General features: G+C 36.4%; 1 protein-coding gene across 3 annotated transcripts in view; it reads right to left on the bottom strand.

The window, feature by feature from the left end:
- GABRB2 (gamma-aminobutyric acid type A receptor subunit beta2) overlaps positions 1–25,336 on the bottom strand; it is a 179,693-nt gene that overhangs the window by 98,255 nt on the left and 56,102 nt on the right. For all 3 annotated transcript variants that reach the window (XM_026117557.2, XM_026117542.2, XM_064520854.1), the window contains one exon: positions 15,765–15,985. In XM_026117557.2, the coding sequence (XP_025973342.1) occupies positions 15,765–15,985 (221 nt within the window). The remainder of the gene's footprint in view (positions 1–15,764; positions 15,986–25,336) is intronic.

Genomic DNA, 25,336 nt, shown 5'->3' with positions numbered 1-25,336 from the left:
AGACTTTACATTAGGAAATTGCTGAACAGAAAGCCTGGATGAGCACGTAGTGATGAGGCAGAATAGTAAAGAGTGTTAAGCAAAGCCAGAAGAGGAGAGGATAATGCATATCTGAAGCGAACAAGGAAGCAGGATAGCATTGTCAGGGCTAAGAATACATTTTATCAATTACAAACTGGGGGGAGGGCGAACTCTCCTGCTGCCACTCTGCTGTCAGCCACAGATCCACGTTTACCTGGCAGTTTGTTGTCAGTACAAATCAGAACTTAAAATAATATAAAAGCAATGCTCACACATCAAATGGGGGAGGGACGGCTCGCCCTGCTTCCATTTTTTTTGCCAGCGTTGCCCCTCTTTGCTGCTGAGAAGCACTTGTTTATCTAAATGGAAGCTCTCCCATGTTCTTAGCTGGCAAATGGCTTCGCTAAGACCTTCTTAGTGGAAAGATAAAGCCTCTGATGCAGAGCTGACACTCTAGTCTGTGGGGCGATACCACACTCTTAGGATAGAGGACAAAAGATGACCTGTCATGCTAACTACCTTCTCTTAGAAAAGCACTTTCAACACCAAATTTTCCAGGGTCACTAATCAATGAGGCAGGAGAGAACTGCTAAATATTAAGCAACTACAAGTAATAAAACTTTTCACTTGTTCATCACTGCCAAGACTGATGAACACAAACAAACCCTCATTTTCTGAATATTTCTCTCAAAGAATTTAAAAATCTGAAAGTAAAGAGAAAGGCATCCTATTTCTATAGGTGTTTTTGGGGGGGTGGGGTTATTTGTTTTCTGCAGGCAAAACAGAAGTTAGCCAGATTTCCACCCTCCTTCACAGACTTAGGAAATTCAGGTAACAGAATACAGCAGTGATATTCGGAGGTACTCCTTCAGGCCAAGCACACTCAAGTATATCAACTTGACCATCGGTAGGATATCAAGCACCAGACAAGATGCAATATACAGATCCATCACTTAACACAGCAAAACTAAAAGCTATTTTTTCACTTCTTGCACTGACGAATACAATTAAAAACTAAGAAATCTAAGAGAGAAAAACTGCTTTATCAATGCTTTCTTTTCTTTTACAAGGTTAAGTCATACCTATCTTTCCCTTCTTGATGGTGTATAGTATGTCCACAGAACTTATGCATTGCACCTATTGATTGTGTGTATTTTCAAATTCTTATATTGATGTAGTATCTATACTTTTCTCTGAACAACTTTCCAATCGGGATCTGTAATAACAATGAATAATGATGGTAACACTTAATATATTTACTTTCATTCTTGAGAGATTTACAGACACTAAGCAAATGTTACTCTGCATGGCCTCTTTTTTGTCTTCAGTTCTGTGTGGTAGTATTCCCACAGCCACCACTCGCATTGCCTTTCTTCAGTCTTACCATTACTTCTACAGTCAGGACACACCATATTTTCCTAGTAATCCCATAGATCACAGATTTGTATTTAAATTAAAGCTGTATTGAAATCAAATGAACAGATGAAGCTTAAAGAAAATTAAATGAGGTGAAACAGACAAGATGTGACCAGATAAGACAGATGAAATAAGAGTCTCTCTTCTTCAATACACACAAAATACCTTCAACACTTATAGAAATAAAATACGAAGGCAGAGGAAAAACAAAAACACACAGTATCTGCTTCTGAGACATTCCCACACAATGTCTGTAGGCAGTTTTGAAATCATGTCAAGTGTTTGACATTACATGAAAAAACATACCATACTTAAATGCCTTGTGAATTTGGGGTCTGTACATTCAAAGTGGGGAGAGAGTGCAAAGCAGAAGATCAGAAGCCTGACCTGAATGGAAACTGCAGCTGCTGCTAAGCCTCACGAGCGGGGCCATGCATGTGCCACCAGACCGACGGCATCTCCTGGGGGCAAGGTTTCTCCCTAATCCTGGGATTTTTTTTTTTTTTTAATACTCTCAAATAATGGGATTTATATCCCTTCAAGAATGTAACTTGCACTCAGCCCTTCTCAGATTCCTGTTGCAACCAGTGGTGCTTCTGGCTAGCTAAACATGTTCTTTTAAAGATCATAAAGCCCTTGCAGATACAATGAATCTTGCAGGGTAGCTATCTGAAAGGGAATTCAGGCCCAGGTTTTAAACTTGACTTCTGTTATTTAAAAAAAAAAAAAAAAAAAAAAAAAAAAAAAAAAAAAAAGAAAAGAAAAGAAAAGAAAAAAAAAAAAGAGCCATTTAACTGCAAATTAGGAACACCTTCCTGAACAGCAGCAGCAAACATTTCATCAGTATCTTCAGTCTTAATGACATGCAAATACTTTCCCTGAAGTACCATGTCTTCTCCATAACAAAAATATCTTCTTGCATCAGAAGCTGAATACAGAGTGCTACAAAAAGTAACTGACCTTGACTAAATCTTCTCGGTTTAGGGAAGATTTTTTTCCGTGCCTGCGTGTGTGTGTGTATAACATGCAGCAACTCCATTGCACAGACATGTTTTTGCTTATATACTTCAGCTACAAAATATATTTTGTTGAACACATACAAGAGTTGTATGAAAATAAAATGACTAATGGCATGTCCTTCTTATGGCTATTCCATTACCTCTTCAAAAATCCAACAGCAACAATACTTATCTATTCTCTAAGTCATGATAATGAAATGTCATACATGACATTTCTCCAGCAATACTAACACTATGAAAAAAGAAAGCTCAAACGGATTTCAGGAAAACCACAGCAGAGTACTTATACATTAGAATTACACTTTGAGAACCTTTGCTTGTAGAAACAGCCCACCAACTAACATTTATAGATGAATGGTGCTAGCTGGTGTTAGCTGAGAAATAAATGTAATGTCTGGAATGTAATTATGAAATATATTTCTAATGTAAACAATTTAAAAAAGCAAAGAGGGACAGATGTTTGAAGTTTCTACGTGCCTTCCAACCTTTGTCTTGTTTCCCATCTTGTGCACTGATTAACATTTCTGCTTTTTACATATAGAACCAGATAGAGAAGATAACTTGAATCTTCTAGAGAGATAATAAGATGAAAAAACAGATTATAAGCTCTATCCTTTCAGTGAGAGATTATCAGCAAAGTCTATAAATCATTTATATTCTCAGCTGACCACACCGAAACAAGCTGTAGTCATCTGAATTCAGGAGATTTCCAAGCTTTTTCCAAGTGGTTTTCATTGCTTGAAATGTGTAACACTTCGGCAAAAATGCCTGCTAAGTAGATTGTGATAAACCTGATGCTCACAATAAATTAAAGTTACATTGCTCTCCCACATAAAATGCAACTCAATTTAGAGAAAAATAGTCTGTATAAAGAGAAATGCTCGAAACTGTGTTGGAGTGTTTCTGTCTATGCAGTACCAGCTATACTGCCTGGTAGTTTAAGATATTTGGCTATCATCTGTCTGAAAGCAAGATAAATATTTTAGAGAAAAACTGGGCCATACAGCAAGTCTGATTATTATTAGCAACGGTGCCTCTCTCACACACAAGCCTACTGAAACACATTTTTGAGATTACAAAAAGTTTGTCTTTCTGCTTGATTAACACTTCACTTCCTCACTTTACTTGAATAGGAGATAAAACTTTTACCTTATTTTAAACTGAGTAAGGACTTAGAGGAGACCCCACAATTTACCACTCCAGTCATACAGTAAGCCCCATTTTTTTAATTAACATTTTTAATAAGGGATTTATTTTGGTACAAGTAGACTATCTGCAGATTTATTGTGACCTTGAATATTTTAGTTGAGTGCATCTACCTTGAATCTTTCATTTGATATAACTTTTCTGATTAAATAGATCACTATATTAAACCTTGAGCCTATTTTTTACCTTTAAGGATTGAAAAGAAAGTTGAGGCCATGATCTGTGATTTCAAGTCATACTATTAATGTGTGAGCAACAAACATGCAAGCAAGAGTGATCTTGAAGGAAGTTTTCTGAAGAGAATTTCAGATGGGATGTTTTTCTTTCCTCTCCTCCACTGAAAAAGGAAGGAAACAATAATGCTCTCCAAGTGGAAGAGAAACAAATCTTGGCTAAACTAAGCTGCCCTAGAGATCCTAATTTTTTGTGTGTCCCAGGACAATAAATCTAAATACACTTCCGCTTCAATACAAGAGAATTCACAACAGCAAATTATTATTTTCTTACACTTTTTTTTTTTTTTAAACAGGAAAGCAAAAAAATGGTTAAGTAACTTCATGGTTTGCATACAAACTACATATAGAGAGTGCAGTTGCCTGCCCTCATAGCCAGAGAGGCAGAGCTGCCCTTCCCTTTGATCCTGTACCAAGCACACATTTTCTGCTAGCATTTCTACCAGGAATGATTGCTGACTGCTTTAAAAAGCAGCATGACAAAGTCACAGGCAGCAGATGACAAAACGAAAAGAGAATCTATGGATGGATGGCAGATGATACAGCAAAGAACATCTTTCACCAGTTTCAACATTTCTGATATTTATCTAGAGACCTCCAAATAGGGGTAAGGTCAGGACTGACAGACGTTACAGACCAAAGCGAGAAAGAGAAGTTACAGTTTTAAGAAAATCAGCAGAAGGGAAGCCTGAAGAACAAATGCTGGACCGCTCCAGTCCTATACATATCGCACCAGTCTTGGTCAATGCAAATGAAAGAGACCTCAAAACTGTTTTCTCAACAACTACTCAACCCTCCTTTTTCCCATTCTGACACAGAAGACAATCTGTCATAACATTATTCAATATATACTGAGTAAATTCCATAAGCACTTTAAATAGACAAAGCACTGACGTGCAACACCTTCTAGAGCAGAATAAAACCAACTACTTCTAGCATTGGTTCTGAATGTCTTTCCTCTAAATTTTCTAAGGGGAAACAAATGTTAGCTTTATAATTCCCAGGGGCTTTAGAAATCTATGCAGGACTTTGAGAAAGGTAGCAGGCTTTCTGCATAAATTTGAAAGTCTCTTTAAAAGTTCATATACCTTTCACTTTTTGAAAAATAATGCTGGAGCAAATATTTCTAAATGTCAGAGTTTTAAAATACAGTCCCAAGAGAGAAATCCTTGTCAGAAAATGAAAATATACTTAGAAGTCGTAACTTTTTTTGTGTCATTTGTAAACTGACATGCTCTGCCAATATTCATCATACAACAGAAATTATAACTCACTGAAAGATGTCATGTATATTCTACAATATATACTATATATGTATATGCTATATATTCTTTTTTTTCCCGAATTAAAAAAAAAGGAACTTAGGCGTGTTCTCAGAAGTGATGTATTGTACCACATGAAGATGGAGAAAACATCATGAATTTTCACTTCAGAAATTAGTTGGGAGGATCACGCATTCTTGCAAGCCCTCACCATGAAGTGCTGAATATGGATTTACTGTTCACATGTGAGAATAATTTAGGGATCTGAACATTTGTTCTTTTCTGGCAGTTACCCAGAACCGAGTGGCACTGTGGCCCGCAGGCCTCGGGGATTGGCAGGGCAGTGATTACAAGCCCTTGGTCGCAGACAGTAGCTTCGGAGTGGCCGGTCTCCGGGCCAGCTCACCAAGGGAATCGCTATGGTCTGCTTCTTTGTGACACTAGGAGCACGTCCGCACGGAGCCCTTGCCTTGTGATTTGATCATGCAGTCTCCTCCTGGCCCCGAGACATTTTTCCCATCTGTTCATACAGATGGCACTCTAGTGAATTTAAAAGAACATTTTTTTCCAAACTTTTTCTGTATTCTCTCCCTTTAAGTTGCACAGTTCTAGACTAGTAAAAACAGAGTGTTCCAGGAATGACAATTTAGAAGGAAAAAGCATGAAAAAGTGAGTATTGTTTTCTTACACACGATTTACAGAAGAAATTATTCACTGAATGGCTAATGACCAATCCCCACGTTACAGCCTAAAGATCAGTGATAAGCATGGCTTAAAAATGCTATTCTGCAGATGTTTACACGTATTCCTCAAGTCTGGAGAAGTTATGGAAACACCAGAAGAACAGAATGTCTTGCAACTTATCCTGTGGTTTCTCTCCTTCCAAGCAGACCTGAATACTATTCCAGGAAAAGCTCCCCTTGAGTCCTTTGCACACTGAGGGTCAGCTGAAATTTCAATTTGCAGAGGAGTAAAGAAATAGAATATAGCCCCAAGAGATAAGGAAACAATCTAGGCTTTTATTAAAAAATGACATTTGAATTTTAGGAGTTTAGGCCATTCTTATTTTTCAGAAATTGTTTTACCATTTTGGAAAGATCCATAACAAAACAAGATAAAACAGTAGGTGAACAATCAGCAATTCTGTTTTTTTTAAATCAACAGACTTTCTCTGAAGGAAAATATTTTGGAGGAAAAAAAACCCACACTAAAACTAGATATTTAATTGGAATGAAAAATAACCCCAAGTTCTAGCATCTCCAAATAAAACATGTGGTGGGGAAAAATGTTCACTTTATTTAAGAAATGGCATCCAATAATCTCTCCTGATAACGTTCATAAAAGTGTAAGAGAAAAGCCTCATCTATACAATCAAAAGAACAGCTAGGAGTGACTGTCTAATTGTGACCAACAGAAACGGGAAATGAAAGAGGCTTTGTTAATTCCAAACACCTCATAAAATTTTTTTCTTTCAAATGCAAGGCCTTAAAACCTCACACAAAGCTCTCTCTGACTCTAACCCAGCTTATGTCATCTATCTCAGATTTTTCCAGATTTTACATAAAAAAAGCAGCATGTGCAAATAAAACTTCATATATGTACACATAAACTGTAGATATATACCAAATATATAACTTATGTATTTACACAAATGTGCAGCCACATTATACAGACCCTTAACAGCCATCTCATTAGTTGAAAATTTACCATTCTGCAATAAGATTTTACATATATCATTCCTATATGAAAATTTACATTGTCAGGATCACCAGCTACCAGCTAAAATGATATGATAAAAGACATCACAGAAGGGAGACTAAATAGATTTACGTTGCTGTAGTTCTAAATTATGCTAATATTTAAATTTCAATTCAAGTTTGTGCGTCTGATGACCTCTGTTTTTGGAATAAATGCATGTAATAACCTTAGAGCAACTGAACCTATTACATGGTTCTATAGCTGATGGAGTTTTTCTTGCTAATATAGAGTAAATGCCACAGTTTGTCTGTTAGGCAATAAAACTCAGAATTTTTTTCACTTCATTGCAATGTAATAATCTTGGGTAATAGGGCCCTTAATGGAAGAGATTCCTGTGACTTAAAGCTTCTTCCTTATTAAGCTTAATTGAATTAATTATTCACATACTAATGATTTAACAGCCACTTTGTATAAAATAAAAGCCAGAGACCCTCTTGAATACTTATCACATACTTCAGATCTAATAAAAGGAACTGAAAGAGAAAGGTATCTTTGTTTTCTTTCAGATAGGGGAGGTACTTGAAATCCAGCTACATTCCCTCCTGTTGCAGATGGAGGTGTTCTGAAATAATACCATTCCAAATCCTACTGCAAAATGTATCTTTCATCTACAAGTCCTTAATTGAAAAAGATATTTATGACAACCAGTGATGTCCTTTTTATTCAAAAATTGCATCCTTCCTAAAATTGGTTCATTTTCTGAATGTGCTCTTACACAGCAAAAGTGGAACAGTGTGATTCTAAGGAGAATGGCACAGATTTGTATCTATAAAATAGCTATCCCAAGGTGCATATGAAGGCTGGCATTTTGTAATTCTTCATAATAATGCCTGGCACTTATGTAGTGTTTTATGGGATCAAACTGCTTTACAAACGAATTAATTAATCTTCACAGCACCCCTGTGAGAAGGCAGGTTTTACTATTCCAATTTAATATATGGGACAACTGAGGCAGAGGAGTTGTATGATTTGTTTCATGTCACAGAGGGAGTCAGGAGCTTTGACTTGTAGATGATTAGAAACGACAGCAGTGGTTGTTCTGCGGTGAATTTCTTGGGACCTTCAATGGACCTATTTGCATGAGTAAGGAAAACAGAATCTGGCCCGTATAAATGTAAAAGGAGAGCCAATAGCTTGTTTAGTTAATCTTAAAACTAGAATCAACTCAGCTAAGGAAGGTGCTGAGATTCAAGAAACCCAAACTTCTTTCCTTATATGCTGGATCTAATTCACTGTGCAAAACAAGAGCAGGTATCTGACTTGCCTTGCACTAGTTTTTCAGATAATCAGACTGGGATGGTAACACTGCCTCTCCACTCGCACTCTGGGATGCTGTGGGAACTGTTAGTCCGTATGATGCTTTGTACCCACAATTCTGCATAAATGTGCAGCATTCTTCAGGAATTCAGTTTTAGTCTTCACAGCAGGTGCATAACTTCACTTTCAGACTGAGGTTATACTTTATTACACTTGCAATTACTTCTGTCTGTTTTCAAAAGTGTCCTGCTTTAAACACCTGTATGCAAGATTTAATGGTTCTTATGAATGTGTATGTATATCCTAACAGCCTCTACAATTTGGACACCGAAATCCAATTTACCTCAAGGTTTCTCAGGCAAATCTAAATAAAACCGTGCCAGACTGTGAATTAACTTCAGCAAGGGCTGGCAACTGAAAGATCAGTAATTGCACCTATGAGCACAAGCGTTAGCACAAAAAAATTACCACATGTAATTCCCAGTTAACATAATGGAAATGCTTGTTCACAGTACTAAGATTCTCAGGTTCAAACAATTCTCACTCAGACATAGTACTTTTCACATACTCTTTGCAATGCTCCGTACGCCCTCACTGTCCTATCAAAAACTTCAGGGACACGCTTTTATGCGAGACACAAACAATGACAAGAAGTGATATCCAAAGTTAAGAAAACCGATATCTGTAACTGAGGGCAAAATAAATTCTTCAGACAGCTACTGCACCCTTTATTTACTGTATATTCTCTGCATGCCAGAAAACATCTCCAACCTAAACTTTTGTATCATTGTATGATCTTTGATTACACTGATATTTTTATGACATTCCACTGGGCCAGAATCACTAGGGCCGTGACAGTAAAAGGACCCGATGTCAGAGATGGTTAACAAGATTTTCAAATAGGCATTTAACATGTAAATAACGAACAGGAATTTCAGAGTATGCATTTTGTCAGGGTAACTACATGGAGTAAATGCAGTGATTTTTGGCCCTCGAATTCCCGTTCTGCATTTACTGGTGATGTGATGTCACTGAAATGACACTTTCAACATTCTCATGAAGATATGCATGATATTTATAAAATTTTACAAAGGGCAACACTACTTCAAGATGCTATTTAAGAGGCAACCAGAGCTCCAGTTGATATACTAGAGTGACAATACAGTGTCTCACAGTAGTTTTTACGTCACTGCAGGGTACCTCATTAGAAGATTTATTTCCTTTTCTCCAAGCCTAGAGAAGACTCCAGCCGGAATGGAGGGCTGCACAGCTCAGGGATGCATCAGTACGACGTAACTAGGAGTGCCGACCCACCGCACAGTTACCAGGCTCAGGAACACAGCCTGCAAAACAACCTCCTTTCCCCAGTTTGGAAATTACAGGGATATTTGACGGGGGTATACAGGTCCAAAGGCATAATTTTAATTCCAGCTAGTACCAAAGATTATGGGGTACTGGATTTCTAACTGAAAAGTTGAAATTTATTATTAGATTATGTTTATATTTTATCAAAAATATCCATACTATCAGGAAAACACAGTTGTAAAAAGCAGTAAAATAAAGATCAGACAATTTATTGAAGAATGTCTGATGTGAACAATTCACCTCTCATTTTGTATGTTCCTCTGAAAACTAAAGGCGTTTAGAAATGGATTCCATTTTTATACTGTCCATCAGATTTCATAGATAATAGGATGTATATGAGAAGCTAAATTGCTGAACAAGTCTGTTAATAGAATGAAAATGCCTAAGGCTATTTCAGTAGAGCATAATGTAGGGGAACCTATTTTATTTGCAACAGCGTGAATTTCCAAACAGCCAAAAGCACAAGTGAGCAGGCAGCGGAAGGCACAGCTGGGGCAATACAAAATCCAAGCATCTAGGACTATTCTGAACTCACATGACTAAATGCTCTTCGCAAGAAATAGAGAGAGGACAAAGCAAGACTCTCATACACATAATTTTCCCATTTAATAGCAGCTATAAAAATTCAATAAAGTTCAACTACGTTATATTTGTCAAATAGGAATTACTGTTGGTTGGCTTGGAAACTTAGTTGGCAACTTATTATATAAGTCTTTGCAAATAAAACTGTTGTGCTTTCAAATGGAACAAGCCTTTCATTTCTGACAAAACTACTGCGCTCTACTTCATTTTGTCTTTCTTTCAGCTAAAAAGGATGGAAATGTCACCATCTTCTGGATATATTGCATTTTTCAGGAAAAATAAAACACAAACTTTGGTTGCAAAAGGCATATCTCGTCTGCTGAGGGAACAGAAGTATAAGATACTCTTTGTCATACAGTTGTGTCCTCAGTGACCAACCTGTTGTCCCAGAGTTCATTTGTGAGGACTGTTCAGTCCTCAGATGAATGCAAAAGCAGAAGTCTCTAAAATAGCCAAAATGTTCATGCTGCAAAACCGTGAGAAAGATCTTTGTCTTCAGCTCCTTCTTCAACCATACTTAATCTTGGCGTTCTACACCTCACTTCCTCCCTATTCTCATGTATTAAACCCAAACACACACTTTCATCAGAAAACAGGCTGCCATTAAGACCACCCTAGGAAGCAGACACCTAAGAAGTGGCAGTTACAAAGTGGCAAACAGCAGCAGGGTCTCACTGGTCCTGCTCCTCCAATCTTCCATCCCAACCCTGAAAAGCATGTAAAAATTCCACTAGTTCAACGGGCTGTAAAATCAAGGGAGGAATTGTTGCCCTTAACTGCAGAGAATGGACCAAAATATGGCACAATTTTCTGTCATTGCAAATGCATTTTAAGACAAATTTAGTGTCAAAAGTCAAGGGAAAAATGCATACGTTTATGAAACAACAAACCTTATCTACCATACCAGCTATTTCTGTTATTAGTATAATATAAATCTGATATTTTAATGTATGGAAATTTAGCTAAAGCCATATCTTTTCGTGACTTACGTTCTGGTTGCATATCTTGTTTAAGCTTTGCTCAAGCTACTGTAAACTGTTTGTTAGCTTCCTAAATTTGAATCTCGGCTCTCAAAGGCTACTGCACTAACTCTATACATGCTGTCAAAGTCACTGACATCCTATTGAAAAATCACCTCATCTACCAACAGATAATCGTTTTCACTGTGACAACTCTTAACTTAAAAGCCTGTATATCGTGATTTCCTTTCATTTTGCTAATTTAAGTGCATCATCTATTGAATGTCCTGGTCTTGACATGTCTGGCAGCAAAGAATAATTTTCTTGCAGATGGAAAAAATTAAATAAAATATTTTTTAAATAGGAAAAGTCCAATCATATTGGCAAATACCATATTGTAACTTGAAAAGGCAAAACAAAATTTTTTCCTTTATTTTTTCCAAACAGAAATGACTGGCAAGTATCCCTCAGAAATAAAAGCCCCTCTCAAACTAAAACCAACAAGTATGGCACGTTCTGCCTAAACAACTGGTCAACTAACGTCCTGTAGCAGTGAATAGGACAGGCTATGAGGACATGATAACTACAGGATAGACGTCTACATTCGTTACTAGCCATTTTTGTCTCTCTCTCTTTTCTTTCAGTGACAGGATAAGCCAGGTGCTTACAAAACTGCCTCCTAGTCCTTCCTGCCATTTACCTTACCAATGTTACATCTAATGGAAGCTGACATGCATCTGTTCACACAGTGCGTCTGGGTTCTACCAGGAAAAACAACGATGAACAATGTCAAAGGATTGTCATTTACGATATCCAAAACAGAAATTCAACTATAAAGAATGGGACAACTGCATTTACACAGTTTAAATTAGGACCATTTGGGTAATATAAAATTGATTGCAGTTCCATGCATTTACTTATGACAATCCATGTCAGTGAACTTGAATTCACAGAAGCATGTGTGTGTGTATAAAAGAAACACATACACACGTACACACATGCATACCTATGTATGCAGAGACGAGAAAAGGAATGCAACACTGATGTTTAAAGGAATCTCAGTTTAGCAGGATGCATAGCAAAGTAAGAATATGCCACTGCAAGTATAAGATGAATTAACGCAGCAATAACAGTGATTTTCCAAACAGTAATATACAATTTCTTAAAAGACATGTGAAAATTAATATTAAGAGGATATTTAATATATCACCATTGCAGGCACTTTAATCACATTAACTTTGAATTAATTTAGATGAAATAGCTATTTAAGGGATATAAAACTGTAACCTTAACATTAGAATCATAACATTGATTGCCACACAGCTCAGTGAAGGCGAAGCAGAATATGGCTAACAATGTAATTCAACTGTGTTACTTGTGAATAAGTTTGCTAACAGGACCCATCCACTAGTGCTTGAAAGGCATACTTTAGCCAGGAAAGCCTTTCCAAACTGTACTTAAATGAGTCCAAGGAGGAGGAAGGATTTTCTGCAATTTATTAGGAAAATTGGCCCGTGGACCATTAATAAGCAGGGCCTATAAGAAGGGGTCTTGAGGATAATGATCCAACTACAAGAGAACTATTTTGATACTGAAGTTTGTCTCTTGCTGTTGGCAATCGCCTCTGCGGTCCTTCCTGGAGACAGACCAGGACTTAGGGACTGGGAGAGAGAGAAAAGAGAATTATGTGTATTCCTCACTTTAAGTTATGATAGTACAGCTTTTGCAACACTTTCTTACCCTAACAGTTTAACATTGTGTTCTTTTTGTATACATGTATGTATACACACAAAATATACACACAAAATATAATCACACATGTACACAGATGCAGTCAAGATTTCTCTCAGACTTACTTTTCCAAATAATTGAGACCAAAGAAAAAATTGTTCATCCAGACCCACTACCTATTGTGCCTTTGAAGGTTTTCATTTTTATTCTAATCTGAAGACATCACAAAAGCTACAGAAAAGCCCCTAAAAACCTGTAACTTTTTTCCTTTTCTTTTTTTTTTTTACTTGAAGAATAAAGAATTATGTTTCCTTCAAAAAAAAAAGCATGTGTGTGTGTGTGTGTGTGTGTGTGTGTGCGTGCACACACACACATATGCAAATTCATATGAGAAGCAGCAAGCTATACGAAGACCTGGCTCCCATGTCCATTCCTTAAGTATATCTTTTCAAAAGCAGCACACAACCTCAGGAACCAACCCCACAGGTTTTAGTACAGCAAAAGGGACAATGACCAAAATAAAGATTTTTATTATTAAACTGACTTCACTAAGTCCTCATTTCATGACAGAGGAACAATCATTGCTTTATTGCTAGAGCTGATAACTTTAACCTGACAGACTTCCCAGGATTAGAAGCTACTTACTCACTCTTACCCTAGAAGACAAAGCAGACTGTGAATATTGTATGGATGAAAGCTGGACCCTTTCTTGCCATACCCTCATCTCGTTAGCTTCCTGCTCTGGTCACATGGAGGCAAGACCAGACCACACCACCCTCCCTGGGAAACACCGCCATGCTCTACCCCGAGGACAGAGCTGCAGCAGCACCAACCACAGTCGCAGCCCCCTCATCTTTGCAATAGATATGGGAAGATACGGGGTGACGGTCACCTTGCTACAGCCCTCAGTCTACAATTCATGCCAACACAACAAGGGAATGAAGGCACGATCCTTGACCTTCATGCATCTTTTAACAGCTCACAGGGCAAAGAGAGCACCCAAAAGGCACCAAGCAGAATCTTAAAAGGAATGTAAGAATTGATAATCACAAATATATCAATAATCATAAATATTAGATTGCTAAATATACGAGGTTGCCACTTCCCCATTCAAAACTCTCGAACCAGAAAAAAAATGTTTCTAGCACACCTTCACTTCGGGCTGTGCATCAGTTCTACAACTGGAATAATAAATACAGTTATTCTAGAAACATTATGGATGACATGATTGTAGTTTTTTAAAGATTTACTTTGGGAGAGAAAGAAAAATTCAAAGTATTAGTAACATTCTATCTAATTACATTAAATAAAGAGCTTCAAGTTAAAAACCATACATGATTTTTCTTTATCACATCATAAAAGATATTAAAATTGATTTACTATATGCTCAATAAAAATGAGGGCTAGCTCTATCCAAGACAAGGAAGCTACACTAACACTAACTGAGGCTAAGGACTAAGTTCATTTTAAAAATGGTCCAGCGGTCCTGCTGTCATCTAGACAGCAGGCAGCTGGAGCCTGTCTCTAGCCGCGTGGTCTGGTGTCTTCCAGTCGCAAGGAGAAGGGATTTTCCATCTAAGGGCTGGAAGCCTCTACTGTCCTGGGAAAGGCACCTCTTCTGGCATACGCGTGTGGCTGAACTTCATCACCCTGGAGACTTTCAGGTCAGCACACGACAATTAAGTAGAACGCCAAAAATGTTAAGCTTGAGTCATATTAAAATATATGAAGATTAGTTAGGTTTGTTCAGGTATCTCACTGATCTAAGTGGTTCATAGTATTAATAAGATTTCTAGAAACACCTGCAAGTTTCATAGCAAGATGTGCGTGCAATAAGAAACTAAAGGCATCCAACATTTTCAAGACTACTAATTAGTAATAGATGATCATAATTAGATATGAACTTTACAGTGCATGTTTGTTCAAGTGACATGACTAAATAAATAAGCACACACTACTCTCCTTCAGATCAGAGTAGAAAGCAACCAAGTTAAATTGCATACTGCTTCACACAATAGTTATAGGCAAACAGTAGAAAAATCCCACTGAAAATTGAAAATATGTTTTAAGTAGTATTCCCTAAAATTATTATTGTATATTTTGTTCAATACGAAAATATCAGATGTTCTAAATTAGAATAAAGTTATACAGTACTTTTTCTTCCATTTTTTTCTTAACTCAGCTGATGCTTTCTATTTTGTTACCTTCTCACAGCATGTTAATTCATTTTTTGCAGGAATGCAATTAAATCACCTTTCACAGGAATTTTTGTCTATGAAGACTGCCAAACAGACATTTCCCCCCTACTTTTCAAGCATTCTCAAAAGTGAGGTTCTTCTGTTGATTTGTCCAGTCACTAAAAAAAAATGTATATTTTACCACCTCTCTACCTGTGGTCATACATAATGACAACATTAGGCTGAAAAAACATTTCAAATCAAATCTCCTCTTAGTGAAAAATCGGAAAACTGATTTTTTATCAGCATAACATACAAACCAATCTGAGGTTCAACAAAAAATTATTTATTAAAAAAATAGCAATTAAAAAAAATCAATTCAGCTGTCATACATGTTTTCCTTTTTTCCTCCCCCTCTAATCTTCACTAAATATTTCTTATTTCAATTCCCTTAAGAAAGCAGTTCTAAAAATGACTTTTAATCCAGAGTGTGTATTTTAAAAAGTATTTATAGTTTTATCTGTTCTTGAAACAAATAACTTTGCACTAAAAATGGCAATTTATCTCTGACAATCTATTAAAAAAAATCTTTATCCGTTCTTAAAATACTTAAGTTGAAATCGTTTCTGGCATATCATCAGTTAGGATGAATAGCAATAAAAGGAAAAGAAGAAAAGAAAGGAAAAGAAAAGAAAAAGCAAAGAATAGGTTTTAACTGAAGCCATGATTGAAAGACTGAAAATAATTGACAGAAGAGTTAGAAATGTTTCATACTGACCTGAGTCCATAAAGGACTGTCCCATCTGGATGCAAACGGATCATTCTGTTCTTCACAGTGACACCATGTACAAATGACTTCTTGTCATTCAGAAAATAGGTATCAGGAACCCATAGCTGATCTGCTACTCTATTGTCCAGAGTAAGATTTAGAGGTATTACATTATACGACAGCCTCTTATCTCTCCACGCTTGCTGAAAGTACATTGTCAAGGTATAGTCCTGTGATTATAAAAACAAAAAAATTGTTTGCATTGAAACAGACAGTATACATATGAGAAAAATGCAAAAACATACTTATCCATTGCAACTGTTCTTAACAGCAAACATTTCAGTTTAGAATTTCCGTGAGTAGTGTCGTCCCCCGCCCCCCGCCCAGTATTTGTATACTGAACTTGCATATACTCAATATCAGAAATTAGAATACAAACCAGATGGGGTATTGATGTTCTGTAAATGGCTCAGCTGTTCTCATTTCAGTATTTAAAAAACTAGGAAAGATACACATAGATGCTTAACAGTCTGCAATTTGTATAGTACTTCGTAAGCCTGTGAGTTCCAGGAAACAGCAAAATTCACAGATTGGAGTTTTATTGCATGGTCTCCGCTGAATTCAGTAGTGTTTTATATGGCAGGCAACAGCTCTGGATCAGGCCTTGTATCTCCAAAACTGCAGCTATCCATTTAAATACTTTTCTAAATGAAAATCTCTGAAGAGTCTGTTAGCTTTCCCCTGGGCACTGCAATCAGTGGGAAGTCTCCTAGGTTCCTGCGCTACACAGTCTTAGTCTTATGCTTAATTTTACAGATGAAGTAACTCTGGTTACTTCAATGGGACAATTCAGAGTGCACAATTAAGCATTTGAGTAGATATCTGCAGTATTAGGAGAATACAGGCTTTCTGTGTGTTAATGTAGGCCATTAACAAACAGTACTTTGAAGATGTTTTGATCTTTGGGTGCTTTAGTAGACAATATACTTAAATTATTATTAAGATCTGTTAAAAAGAGGTAGAATGTTCATCATATATTAGTCTATATTAAACCTTTAACCAACTCTGCAAATAATATACAGTACAGTTGCATATCTGATGACAACTTTTCAAGGGCTATAAAACAATATTGAAGGAATATTTAAAGAGTAATCTAAAACCACTATTTTGTTTTACTTTTTGTTTTGTTTTTATACAAAATCATACACAAGGCTCAGTGTTTCAGTTGAGAAATCATATTTAACGTGATCTTCATTAGTGATAACTGTAAACTTAAAAATTGCTGTCAGTCAATAAAAGCTGCTTTGATTATGAAACAGCTTCAGGTTTCAGCTGTTATTACATGTATAAAGTATGTTCTTACAGTAAAAAAGTCAACATCTATGCATCAGTCTAAGACGCTTGGAAACATGAAATCCCACCTGTGACCAAATAACTGACTATGGTGACTGTCTCACAAACTAATATCTAGCATTAGATACAGAGAGAAGCATGCAAAATATGAACAATTTATTTCATAAACTGCAATACTAGTTTTCATTAGTTCCTTTGTATTTCTTAATTTCTTTAGAATACTGTAAAGAAGAAAAGACACAACTATTGAAAATACATAATTTTATTACAGTTGGCAAAGAAACATGTTAATTTTCCAACTGAAACACTTCAAAGGTGTTTGCAACAACTGTATTTTACGAGCATTTTCATTTAAAAAAAATTAAATTCTTGGCACATGAATTCTATACAGAACAGTCACAAATAATTTCTCAGAAAACACAAAAGTAAAAATCTTTTTCTGGTTACAATTTTGCTGCCTACTTTTTCAAAACACCCTTGTAAGAACTCACTGCAATTTAAAAAGAAAAATTCAAATTTCTAAACATCCTCTCTTCACAGGACAGCAAAGCACTTGATAAACGCTAAATCTCACAAAAGCTACATGAAAAAGTTACCTCCCTTTGTGCATGGGAAAAATAGAGACTTTTTTTTTTTTTCCTAGTGTTACACAAAAAGATTCATCATACCCAACTTCAAGCCCTGGAGACACATCTCTGCCTCCACTGGTTTTACAGAGTGTAGGGCAATCAGTCCTCACCTCTGCACGCCTACAAGCTGAGCTGAGTGTATGCAGGCCAAAGTCAATGGCAAATGAAAAGGAAATCAAAATCAGTTATCCTCACCTTTATCGCCAACATCTGAGTTACTAAACAACCATGTTTTTCCTTTCTTTATTACAGAAACTATACATAAATTAGTGCAGTGTAATTATTTACTTCAACACGTCAATGGTCCACCCTTAAAAACATGCATCAGGGAGGCCCTCCGAAAACCGAACAGGAATGGCTGTTTCCTCCAGCAGAGTCCTCTAGGCAATGACGCAGCACCTGGACACGAAACGACTCTGCCTCTCCTGCAAAACATTGTGCTCTGAGATGAACCAGTATAACCTGTTTTTCTACAGAGACGTGTATTTCCCTCTGCGGAAACACTCTCAGTTTTTATACATCTTTCCCCAGAAAAGCCCATATGCATGAGCTTCAAAATGCTTCTTCATTTTTTTCAGTAAAGCTGGGAGAAGCATGTTCCAGTTGAGAGCAGTTATGGCATTTTGTCCTTTTCAACACAAAACAGAACAGTGATGCTGCCCCTTCAGTCTTCTTCACATTTGCTGTGGTTGAAGGTTAATAAACTTTGCTCACTAAGACCTTGGTCCTACGCTGTGGTTGCTAATGGAAGCACGTACACCAGATCTGTACTCTGCTTCGCCGGGATGCCACAAACATGAACAGAAATGCACGGCTGCAAGTTGGCAAATACAAAGGAGTTTTTCAATTATTTTACTACCAAATATATTTACTTGTTAAGTATTAAGTTTTAATGTCCTGAATATTTTTTTTCCAGAACCAGGGTTAGATTCTGTTCTCAAAAGCATCCCATCTACATATGAAGAAAGCCCCATTCTACATATCTTGCTCTTGTGCTGCAGTATTTACTTCATAACCAGCTACCCAGTCGCACGTTGCCAGTAAGAAAATGTATTAGTCTTCATTATAATAACATTTCACAGCATAAACTAGATGAGCCATAGCAATTGCTCCACTATTGTCCTTGAGATATTGCATTTCATTCCTAAAGTATAATCTGCATGTATTAATATACAGCATGTGCATATAGAACATACTTCCCTCTTTATACCTCAGTATAAGGGGAGAAGAGGAAGGGGAAGAGGAAGAAAAACCCAAATATGTGTGGTTCAGTGCCTAAAAAAAGAATTACATAAGTCTGGAGCTCTGGTACAGCTGAAAGAAAAGCCAAGTCACCGTGCCGGAGTTGAGTCAAATACACTGTGTTCCAGAAACAGGCCTGCTCTTCCAGCTAAAACCATTTGTCATCAAATGACCCGTTTTCAGATGAGACCGCAGTTTTGGATGGTCAAAATAGCACACCTTAAAAGAACAGTTTTCAGAAAGATCTCACTACCCTTTCAAACTGTTCATCTTTTTTAAAGCTGTTCCAAGCTACATATCTCAGAGTGTAAGTTATTAGCTACAAACGAAGGAAAACTTATTACTCAAACTGCAGTTCATTCCTTAATGAGGAGGGAGACATCTGTTTTCAAAATCCCAAATGAAACAGGAGTTCAAAAAGACGACAACACAGTTACAAATGTCAATGATGTAATCCCAAGGCACTTTACACTTTGAGACTGAGGACATGCTTACCTAGAAGCAATACTGCAAAGAGTAAAAGTCTGTTAATCTTGCATTAAATATGGGAATTTCCCTCTATTCTAAGGACGGTCATCAAAACAAACGCAAATATCTTATCTCTTTAGCGAGACAGGCACACAAAAGGCTGTGAAGAAATGGAGGAACTGAAGTGGTTAGGAAAGGATGATGCTGCTTGGTAAGACGGAGCATCCCAGTCTGCTAAATTCACAGGATGAGACTGCTAGGTGCTCCGTATAAATAAGGAGATGAAACAGAAGCCAATTCATTTGAAGAGTCTGGCACAAGGCAGTAATTACAATGAGCTGAATGAAACATGAAACCAAACCTTGTGCTCACTATGTCTGTGTATACCATCACCCAGGCAGAAATTATGGATGCATGGATGATTTACAAGACACCCATGCAGAGAAACACTTCACAAATGTAAATAAAGGGACACATTCATCAGTTATCCTGAAGTCTTGAAATACATGGCACAAAATTTTCCTAGTATGGGCAAAGTTACTAGCAAGTAAAACCCAGCCTTTTTAGGCTCCAGGAGAGTGGAGGAGCATGTGCTTCTATTAAAATACAGAAATGTGATCCAAAGGAAGACACTGAGCTGGAAAAAGCAGTCTAAAAACTGACACTCATACCTATAATCTCTCATCGCATTAACACTCGCCGCTAAAAGTTTTCTTAAACCAAAACAGATTTACATGTTTTCACATCTATTATTAGTTAAAATATTAGAACACAGGCCTTAGCTAGACCCATTCATGGGCCAATAACTGTGAACTGTATACTGCTGGCCTGCTTTCTACAGTTGAAAAAGAACTAAGGCAGAAAGTGCATTAAACTTCATGAATGCTCACAATGACAGTGCAAGTCTAATGCAAAAGATGGAGCCAGAAATAATTTTTTTCAAAGCATGAGGATATTCCAATTTGAGCATAATAACATTTAAAATGTAGCCCTTTTTCTTCTATATTAAACAAAACAGGACTGATTCACTGCATCACTTAAAAATGTATGCTAGCTCTTGTATATAGCACAGCTGCTCAAACACTTTGGAAATATTTATTTTTCTCCTCTTAAATGTCTTGATTTTAGTATAAGGAACTTTCTGTGTATTATGAATGCAACATACAGCAGCAGGGAGTTGAATAACCTATTTATTTCTACTCATTAGTAACAAATGGAGAACTCCTTTGTGCTTTGGCTTAGGCTTACTTCTCATAGCTTTGCTGATTATCCCTAACATGTAAAAACATGCTTTACTACACTTTTCAGTATAGAGTATTTTAAGCATTTTTAAAAGGCAAATACCTAGCTTGAAGCTGAAGATTTTGCCTGAATGCTATATTTTACTATGTACACTTAAAAAGATGCCTATTGATGACATATATTTACATAAGTGGTACTTAAGTTTTAGAAATATATACATGCTGAAAAATATATTTTAATATATTAAAAGTTATATACCTAAGAAAAGAATCAATTACAATTCTGCTCCCACCTCAGACTCAAATGAAATTACCAATGAAGAATACAGTTCCTACACTGGGAAGCAAACAGCATATTTCGCTACTCAAATTGTGCAGAAAACCCAAAACAAAGCACTTCAAGCTATAGAAGCTTCAATGGATTTATTTCAAAAGTGATGTCTTTTCCTGAGTGCTGGTCACTGAAAATCCTTTCCATACTCATTTCCTTTAAAACCAACCATTAGAATATGTTTCATTCATAACTACCTATCTCATACTGATGTTAACAAAATGAACATGGAAAGTGTGCTCTATTAACACTGGAGAGACCACAAAATGACCTACATAAAAACAGAAGGAGCTACTTTGTTGAAAGAATGGCTTTTTAAGAATAGGTGATACCAAGGAAATGTCAAAATAAATTCTGGTATATGCCCTTTCACAAAAGTAGTTTTCACATTCTGTGGATGTTCACTTCAGAAATAAACCACAATGAACGCTCAGCCAACATCAAGAACCCTGTGCAGAGTTCAAGTTGAACTCTTATGGTCTATCTCAAGTTGGCTTCAAGTCCACAAAAAACCTCTAATAATTGTGTCTCATAAAACCTAGCTGGTAGGATGGGAATTGTATGATCTGAAGTCTATGATTTTTCCAAAAAGAAAGAAATCCCAACATATAAGCTCATCTTTTATTCCGCAATAACCATCCAAGAATTATTTACCAGAAAGTCTCATTTCACAACTAATCAAACATGGGCTGTTTATCTTCTGCAATATAGTTCTTGGAAAAACACAATATTTTCTGAATCAAGCAACAGACTTGCACGTTGAAAGCCAACTGTCAGCAGAGCTTGATTCCTAGACATAAAACTTCTTACTACTGATAATATGATATCTGTAGTGAGAGGCTGCTTAGCATCTCAGTGACAAGACTGTGAATTGTGTCTCTTTAACACTGCCAGCATTCACATTGTTTCTACACAATGATTTATATATTGCACTGCTATGCAGCATCATTATATTTCATGCATTGCAATGAAATAAAGCAGTTATGGCTACTGTGTTTCTTGTCATGTCAATTAGTTCAGCAAGAGACTGTGACACTTGATTTTCATCTCTGACAAATCACCCAGACTGAACCATGATACTGCACTTTTACTGAGCTAGCAATCTGCATGTCATTGCAATCAAAAAGCATATGCAGCACGTCTTTTAGCTCTCTGATTTGTTGTCTTTTGATAATATGAGGAAAACTGATTAAAGTGAATTTGGAGTGAAACTGCAAAATAATCTGCTATGAGCTCAGAGCCATGTATCTCGATACCTTCAGACTTTTCTGTCTGTTGGAAGGAGCTACTCCTCTTTTTAAAGGTTCTGCAAGATTCTCAGATAAGCCATGCAAATGCAAAGACAGACAAATAAATCTAAACTATGTTCACTCTAGACAAAGATTACAGAAACAATATCTTTGTCTCAAAGTTATGTGCTAATATTATTTAGTAGTGTCTTCAACGCATTCTAAATTGTTTTAAGCCATAAGAAGTATACCTAAATAGTTTATTTACATTGGATTTCAATTTTTTACTCATGTACCACAAGCTATTTCCAGAGAAGACAGAATAACTCTGTGTTCATAGATTTCTTACAAAATTGTACAATCCTGCAGCCCTTCTGAAAGGTACCTAAAACAGAAATCATATCTGAATTGCTAGCAGTATCAGGCTTCTCTTACCACATCCTATTATTAATAGTATTGCAAAAGAGTAAAGAAAACTAATATTAAAAAGAGCAGAAATGAATCATAAGGAAGTAAAACCGAATGAGCAGAACTGGAGATCTATTGGAGACTTCAGTAAGAGCAAAAAGGTACACAGGCTCAACCCACTGCTTTGAAGAAGAAACAATCAAAAGCAAAGAACAGAAACTGCTTCCTAGAAACCCACAGGTCTTATTAATACTTTCAATGAATAAGCATTAAAAAAAAAAAGTTTTAAAGTGTTTTTCCAGGATAAAAATAAAGTAACTGGTAGGAAGATTAAATCTGGATAAAAACATGGGAACCTAGGTTGTGTTTAGGTGCAGAACTGAACTGTCATAACATCTGGGCATGCACTTCTTTCGCATGATCCTTTACGGCTTCCTGCACTGCCAATACATAAACCAATCCTTAAGAATATATTTAGAAACCAAAAGAATTGTCAAGTTAATACTGTACTGAACCATTAAGTGACTTGTGAGCAATTTACAAAATTAATAATAAAATGAGTGAAGGAAATTCATATAAAGCCTATGATATTATATTTACTTTTAAGACAAAAGTACTGTTTTTACAAGAAGAATATTGAAAGAAAGATATATTCCTGTGAATTTTTTTAAAAATATCCCTGCTGATTTAAAAAAAAAAAAAAAAAAAATCTTTCCATATCTCTGTCAAGACAAGTAGACTGAAATGGCAAAAGGGCCATTCCTGTGCTCTGCCTGCTTCTCTGCTTCAGCAGGCCGTACAGCAACCCCTGAAGTCCCAACTGCAGCCTTCGGTCCGCTAGACACAGACCCTTCAGTGAGAATAAAACAGTTGGAGATGCACCCAGCGTTCTACTACTAGAACTGGTTGTTTCTTCCCATCCTTCATAGTTTGCTAAAAGAGCAGGCTGTTAGAGAATTTGGCTGCTCAAGTTACAAAGCATGTTAAATTCACATAAACAGTTACAGCCATTTCCTTCAACACACAGCCAGCGATACACCTGCTGACATTTTAAATCTCCTAGCTTTACCCTTTTATACCAGGGTGTTCATTCTCTCTGACCTGCTAATAATCACCAGGAATTCAAAATACTTCAGCCCCAAGAACAAAAACCTGAAGCGCTGTAGGCAGAGCATTCTCAGCACTAAGGCCTAACTCCCAAAATTCAATATACCAGGAATGTCTTAGAGTCCAAACTAGACCACATGCAAATTCCCAGTTTGCCTTGCAAAGCAGTCATTACTACTGCTTCAGTCCTAAAGAAAAAACAAAAAACAAAACAAAAAAAACAAAAAAACCCACCACAGTAGCATGTTTAGGGTTTAGGATGATACAGTGAACCTCAGAGCTGTTTTAAGTGTTGAAATAGTGGGAATTCTCTAAGTGCTTACAATACTATGTAAAACATAACAATAGTATCATTCCCATCTCTACATTATCCGTGATGATGCATAACTTTTATTTTCGCCCAGAAAGGTTAAAAAGAACCATAAAATGGTCTCAATGAAAAAGTGTAACTTTAATGTTAAAAATAAAGAGAATTGCCTGAAAGGTTTGATTATATGAGCTTCAAAAAGGATTTGTACAATTACCGTTGTTGAGAAATGGTATTCTACCCAAAATCTGTCCCTTCTGTGGTCTCATTTAATTGAGCTGCCCTGAGGATGTACTTTTAGGGAGAAGGGGGGGGGGGGGGAAAAAAACACTACAGGAATATTTCATTGGGCCATATTTATAGGAAGAGAAATTTACTTTGCTATATTTAGTTTGCTTTCACCAAGCAGATTATTTTGCTGGTATTTCCTTTCAGGTACAAAGCTAGCTGTTTTCCCACTAAGCAATGGAGAATTTTATGCAAGATAAATTCCACAACAGACACATCAAGCGAAGCACATAATATATATTCTTCATTTTCTTAAATACGTTAAAGCTATTTATCTATTCTGCTGTTTTATTAAATATGGATTGTATTACTGCTGCCCTGTGTTTGTCCAATCTACATCATATTCCCTCTCTGCCACTGAATAATGAAACATTTAACTTTGATTCAGATATACTTTCTGGCCTCTGAGATTACTTTTTCCTGTGAAGTCCTATGCAGTTGAAAATACTATTAATTTTTGCGTTGCTTGTGACATATGATCTGTGAAGATAAATAAAATCTCATATGAAAATACACTTTTGATTGAGAGATGGCCAAAGACAATGTCTCAAATCACTTTACCTCAAGTATAACAGTTCGTCATGAAAAGAACTGGTGGAGTAAGTACGAATGTTAATTAATACTTAGACAATACTTTCAGCAGTATCAGTGATATACAATTAATAAATATCACCTCCAGACTAAAGTATTCAGAATGAGATTTTAGGACACCTCAGCATGAAATTACTAAGTGATCTGAGCAATACTATAATTTTTTCAAAATTTAACTAATAATGTGGGTAGTCAACAACCCTGTTGTACCAGAACTGGAAAAGTAGACAGAATCAGAGCTGCTTTTCCAAATGCTGCTGTAAACTAAGTGTTTGATAATATAATCCAGATAAATCATATTAATCTACAAGATGATTTGTCTTCAGCACTACTTGACGCTAAACACTGTCACATTATACATTCTAACTTAGAGTATCCTTTAGCAAG

The sequence above is a fragment of the Dromaius novaehollandiae genome, chromosome 15, assembly GCF_036370855.1.
Source record: "Dromaius novaehollandiae isolate bDroNov1 chromosome 15, bDroNov1.hap1, whole genome shotgun sequence".
NCBI lineage: Eukaryota > Metazoa > Chordata > Aves > Casuariiformes > Dromaiidae > Dromaius > Dromaius novaehollandiae.
This window is presented reverse-complemented; position numbering and strand designations above follow the sequence as displayed.